Source organism: Megalops cyprinoides, chromosome 19, assembly GCF_013368585.1.
Source record: "Megalops cyprinoides isolate fMegCyp1 chromosome 19, fMegCyp1.pri, whole genome shotgun sequence".
In the NCBI taxonomy this organism is placed as follows: Eukaryota; Metazoa; Chordata; class Actinopteri; order Elopiformes; family Megalopidae; genus Megalops; species Megalops cyprinoides.
This window is the reverse complement of record NC_050601.1, coordinates 1,757,654-1,764,004: the sequence shown is the minus strand read 5'-3', so window position 1 is coordinate 1,764,004 and position 6,351 is coordinate 1,757,654. Positions and strand designations below refer to the sequence as shown.

Here is a 6,351-nt window from a genome sequence, read left to right as displayed (position 1 = left end):
AGGCGGCCATTTTGTGGGATTGGCAACGTCAAGAGGATCCGCAGAGACCTTCTGTACACTTGAGCTACTAGGAGCAGAACTGTTTTAAGCAGGTATGTGTGGAAAGCTGGAAAGTGTTTTGCTTTACCGTTGCATCAAATGTTAATCATTTGAATTGAATTGATTTTTTATTTTAACTTGGAAATCAAGTTATAATCTGTGATGAGTGTTTAGGTAGATAGCCAGGCAGTATAGAAACATTAACTTACAGGTAGCAATGGCATTACCTGCTATAAACAGTAAACAGAAAACTGCATTGAATTTGTTAATCCAGGTGAAGGTTAAGCTTTTTTACTTTTTCAGCTTATTACTTTTCCCCACAAGGTACACCAGAGAGAACAAATGAACTTTAACACGACTAAACTAGCTAGCTTGTAGGGAGCTAGTTAACATAAAAAAACATGGCAATCATTTTTCAAGCCTGGCCTTTAAATCATTGCATGATTTCCAAAGGTCCACTTCCTTACTGGTGAGCTATGAAACTAAGTTAGCTTATTTAGCACATGAAAGTCTCTGGTAAACAGGCACAGAGCTGATGTATATATATATGCATGCAATGAGAGGGAGAGAGAGATGGAAATAGAGGGAATTCTGTTGTTTATTGTTGTTTGTACTGTCGTGGCAGCCTCATTATTGAACTTTTGCTTAATATTAATAATCTGTATACTCCTTTGGGTCAAAAATGACCCACCCTTGCCACACCCCAAATTATTAACATAAAACATAATCAGAGGTCGGGGGGGGGGGGCATATGGTTTAATAATAACGTAAATAATAATAAAATTATGTTTTACACAGAGAGCAGAGGGAAGTGGAAACACAGTGAGAGACCGAAATGGCAACTGGAGGTGCACCCTCTCCTCAAGGTAAGTTCCTTCTTTCTGTGAATGACAAAAAACAAAACTATTTTAAAACAAAACCGTTAAAAATGCATTTATTCCTTTGGCGTGTTCATACACAGCAACTAGGCAAATCAGGCACGTCTTAAGAAATTTGATGATTTTAAATAATTTAGGAAATGTGTCTTGGTCATGTTTGATTCTTCATGTTAAAGTAACCCTGTCTCTAAAAGCACTTTCCCAGTCATCTGTTCCTAGTTTTCAGTGCATCCATGTAGCACTCCCTCCCTACCTTTGATTTAATTATCAAACCTTTAGGGTTACAACTTTGTATAGGAATATTACTTTCAATATTACAAATAAAATTGCTTTTCTAAACATATTGTATTCATTCATCATTGAGTTGATTCTGTGCTTTGTGAATTCCATATTCCATATATATCAGAATAAATTGCGTTCTTTCTTTCTGACAGGGGAGGAACACCGTCTCTCAGATCTGAGGATTGTGCTGCTGGGGGGGAGAAACAGTGGGAAGAGTTCAGCAGGAAACACCATCCTGGGCAGAGAGGAGTTTCAGTCTGGAAGAAGAACTGCACAGTGTGTGAAGAAACAGGGTGAAGTAGCTGGGAGGCAGGTCACTGTGGTCGACACTCCAAGCTGGTGGAGGATTTATTCTGTACATCACACTCCAGAGCTGGATAAACAGGAGATTGTGCGCAGTGAGTCTCTGTGTCCCCCAGGACCCCATGCTCTCTTCCTGGTCATTGATGTGAGCTCACCCTTCACAGAAACACACAGGAGATCAGTGGAGCAACACCTGGATCTTCTCAGTGAGAGTGTCTGGAGACACACTATAGTGCTGTTCACCAGGGGAGACTGGCTGGGAGACACAAGCATTGAGCAGCGCATTGGGAGCAAAGGGAAGGCCCTCCAGTGGCTTGTAGAGAAATGTGGGAACAGGTATCATGTTCTCAACAATAAGGACAGGAGTGATGGCACTCAGGTCACAGACCTGCTGAAGAAGATAGAGGAGATGGTGGCAGGACATGGTGGCTGTCACTATGAAATGGACAGAATGCTCTTACAGGAGGTGACAGAGAAGAGGAGGGCAGTGGAAGAAAGAGCGAAACAGAGACTGATGAAGGTGCAGGAACAGAGGAAGACTCTCAGAGCGCTTTTCAAAGGTGGGCTCACTTTCATTCAAGTATACTTATTTCATGAAAATATAAAAATACTTATAATAAAAATCATTATTGTTTTATTTAATAATTATTTAATAGATGTGAATTTATTACACAAACTTATTACTTGTGACCTCATTTCCCGCTGAACACTCATGTTTCACAGAAACCTATATCATTTATCACCTCCTGACTTTCCCCTGTGCTGGGTACTATGGTACGGAAACTCTGGTCCCAGGACCATCAGCCCTGATTGTCTGCTACCCAATTCAAGCCCGTAAATACTGAAAAATAGCCGCCGGCTGCATGTGAGTGCGTGGGAGCATTGCACTCATCTCCCCTCAGTGCTTGTGCAACAGGGCAGTGATCGTTGTGGTGAGACGAGCCAAGTATACATTTACCGATTCCAAAAGACAGGGTTGGATAAAGGGGTAAAAAGCATGAAAAATGGTGAGAAATGAATACTGTAGTCGGCTATTCAGGTGGAGCACACTGCATTTGACTGAGCCTCAGTGCTGTGGGTGAGACAGCAGCTTGTGTCCTACACAGTTACAGCACAGACTCTCCAGGGAGGCCCTGCTGTTCACTTTAAACACACTGTGTTTAGATCAGCCTCTATTGAGAGACACTGTTCAGAGCCCTGAATGTGAGAGCAGTCTGGACTCTCTGTTACAGAGGGATGAACAGCCCCCCCCCCAACACAAACACACACACACACAGACTCACTGTGAACTGGGGAGACAGAGAGAACAGCTAGGGGTCACTACACAACTGGGGTGTTTAAAATGTTGAATAAAACTAAAATTCCAGAAAGGTTTGGAGTTCATAATCAAATAATTGTATCTGAACAATTTCATCAGCTGTAGTTCTCCATATAAGTTTTAACTGTACTGAAGTACTTGGATGATGTGTATTCTTGCAGGAGTTTTATCTTAAAGTGGCAATTTAATACAATTTCCCTCCTGTAAAAATTTAGAACATTAGATCATACAGTATGTAGGGCTGTGAATTTTTATTTCCATACGGAATGGGGTACACTGAGAAATACATGCAAAGAACTGAATGACACATCTTGTTGATGTCACTCAACAGCCTTCCTGTCTGTAGTCCACGGAGAGCTGATGAGGAATCAAATGTGTTCTTTTTGTCTGACAGGAGAGGAACACCATCTCTCAGAGCTGAGGATTGTGCTGCTGGGGGGGAGAGAGAGTGGGAAGAGTTCAGCAGGAAACACCATCCTGGGCAGAGAGGAGTTTCAATCTGGAAGAAGAACTGCACAGTGTGTGAAGAGACAGGGTGAAGTAGCTGGGAGGCAGGTCACTGTGGTCGACACTCCAAGCTGGTGGAGGATTTATTCTGTACAGGACACTCCAGAGCTGGATAAACAGGAGATTGTGCGCAGTGTGTCTCTGTGTCCCCCAGGACCCTACGCTCTTTTCCTGGTCATTAAAGTGAGCTCATCATTCACAGAGACACACAGGAAATCGGTGGAGCAACACCTGGAGCTTCTCAATGAGAGTGTCTGGAGACACACTATAGTGCTGTTCACCTGGGGAGACTGGCTGGGAGACAGAACCATTGAGCAGCACATTGAGGCTGAAGGGAAGGCCCTCCAGTGGCTTGTAGAGAAATGTGGGAACAGGTATCATGTTCTCAACAATAAGGACAGGAGTGATGGCACTCAGGTCACAGACCTGCTGAAGAAGATAGAGAAGATGGTGGCAGGACATGGTGGCTGTCACTATGAAATGGACAGAATGCTCTTACAGGAGGTGGAAGAGAAGAGGAGGGCAGTGGAAGAAAAAGCGAAACAACAGATGATGAAGGTGCAGAAGCAGAGGAAGACTCTCAGAGCGCTTTTCAAAGGTGAGATCATATTTGGTATTTTTTCTCCTTTACATTTATTCATTTGACAAATAGTCTTACTTACCAACTTACAAAAAGTGCATTCAATAGGCTTGCAGACATATCAAATCATTACAGCCATCATTGCAGTTGTTGGAAACACTGTCACCAAGGGAATGAGTACTGCCTTAAAGTGTTCAAACATATGCTACTACCACACCAGGTAAAAAAATGCCTACACATAACCTTCTTCAGCTATGAGAAAGCTAGGTTCTTACCCCAGGTTCTTTATTCATTCACCTGACTGGTCAAAAGCTTCAAAGGTCTCAGTTTTTCACAGCAAGCCACTAGTGATGGGAAGGTCAGCCTCAAGGTTTCGTTCAATGTCAAACTTTTCAAAGCAGGAGTGTTAATAAACCTTATGTTTTGAGCCTTCAAGCAAAACATGTTTACGTTATTTAATTTTAGCATTTCCTCCCATATGCCGGTTTGCCACATCCTAACACTGAGAATTCGGAGTGTTGCACACCTGAATGGCATGTATGCAACTGGACCACTGTGGTCATTTAAAGTTATCGGATTCTTGTCTGAATAGATACATTTATTTATCAGGGACTGCACCCCTTTTCACATGCACATGCTGGTTCTTTTTAGATCTCATCTTTTTGAAGTACCATGAAGCTGTGTGTTCCCTACAGTGTGACTGTATGTCATCTGTTGAAAGGTTGCAATAAAGAGAATTAACTAGTTGACAGTCTGAATGCTTTAACACAATGCTTAGTTATATGATGCCTTTCAAATAACTGTTACAGAGAGGTGAGCAAACTGTGACCTGGGGAGACAAGAGAGAACAGCTAGGAGTCAATACAATAGTGGGGTGTCTAAATGTTGAATGAAAAGAAAATACCAAAACAGTGTGGAGTTAATCACATAGTAACAATAATGTAAAGTATTTGAACAATTTTCATGGATTTAACATGAATTTTAACCACACTGAATTACCTAAGCAAAACATATTTATGAAACAGTTGAATCTTAGAGTGGCCATTTACTAAAATCTCCTTCCTGTAAAAATTCTTGAACTGATGTCATTAAACATTTAAAAAATCAGACATTATGTAGTGTTGCTAAATTTTTCATCCCATTCTGGTTATATGACACTGAGCAATCTATGAAAAAAATGAATGAATGATACATCTTAACCATAATTATATGAACAATTCTAAACAGAAGCATAAGAAACTCTTATGCTACTGATTTTTCCCAATAGACTTCCATACTTACAGAGCATGGTTCATTTCAGAGCTGAGTGTCATAATACTCCTGTTGTGGAATAAATTGTGTTCTTTCTCTCTGACAGGGGAGGAACTCAATCTCTCAGAGCTGAGGATTGTGCTGCTGGGAGGGGGGGCGACTGGGAAGAGTTCAGCAGGAAACACCATCCTGGGCAGAGAGGAGTTTGAGTCTGGAGTAAGAACTGCACAGTGTGTGAAGAGACAGGGTGAAGTAGCTGGAAGGCAGCTCACTGTGGTCGACACACCAGGCTGGTGGAGAAGTCATTCTATGAAGGGAACTCCTGCCCTAGATAAACAGGAGATTGTGCGCAGTGTGTCTCTGTGTCCCCCAGGACCCTACGCTCTTTTCCTGGTCATTGATGTGAGCTCATCATTCACAGAGACATACAGGAGATCAGTGGAGCAACACCTGGATCTACTCAGTGAGAGAGTCTGGAGACACACTATAGTGCTGTTCACCAGGGGAGACTGGCTGGGAGACAGAACCATTGAGCAGCACATTGAGGCTGAAGGGAAGGCCCTCCAGTGGCTTGTAGAGAAATGTGGGAGCAGGTATCATGTTCTCAACAATAAGGACAGGAGTGATGGCACTCAGGTCACAGAGCTGCTGGAGAAGATAGAGGAGATGGTGACCAGAAACAGAGGTGGTTATTTTAATCCAGAGCAGAAGGATGAGGGGTTGAATCAGTGGTTTGAAGGAGGGAAAGTGGATGAAAAGAAGCTGAAACAGAAGCTGGAGGAGGAATGGAGCCGAAGAGAGGAGGAGCTGATAGAGAGGGTGTCAAAGCTGGTGGTCGAGCCAGAGACAGAGGGATACACTCTGCCATCCAGGAAGGGGAGGGGCAGAATGGATTTTCCTCCTTCTCGTGAGTCTGAGTCATTTCCTTGCCAGTGACCATATGGCTCAGTATTTTAGAGAGCACAGTTCATGTGAATAAAGTTTTAAAGATGAATAGACGCAAGGATATAAAGTCAAGGGGACTTTAACTGAAAAAGTCAGGAGCACACATGAAACATCTTTCTACTGGGCGGCAGTGTAGCATAGTGGTTAAGGAGCAGGACTTGTAACCGAAAGGTTGCCGGTTCGATCCCCACTGGGACACTGCTGCTGTACCCTTGGGCAAGGTACTTAACCCACAATTGCCTCAGTAA

At 42.8% G+C, this 6,351-nt stretch overlaps 1 protein-coding gene across 1 annotated transcript; it reads left to right on the top strand.

The window, feature by feature from the left end:
* The first annotated feature begins 874 nt into the window (after window positions 1-874).
* On the top strand, window positions 875-6,094 carry LOC118794496 (GTPase IMAP family member 8-like). The gene is made up of 4 exons (XM_036552760.1): window positions 875-905; window positions 1,352-2,062; window positions 3,215-3,925; window positions 5,265-6,094. The coding sequence occupies exons 1-4, from the start codon at window positions 875-877 to the stop codon at window positions 6,092-6,094; spliced, it is 2,283 nt and encodes a 760-aa protein (XP_036408653.1).
* Window positions 6,095-6,351: the final 257 nt, after the last annotated feature.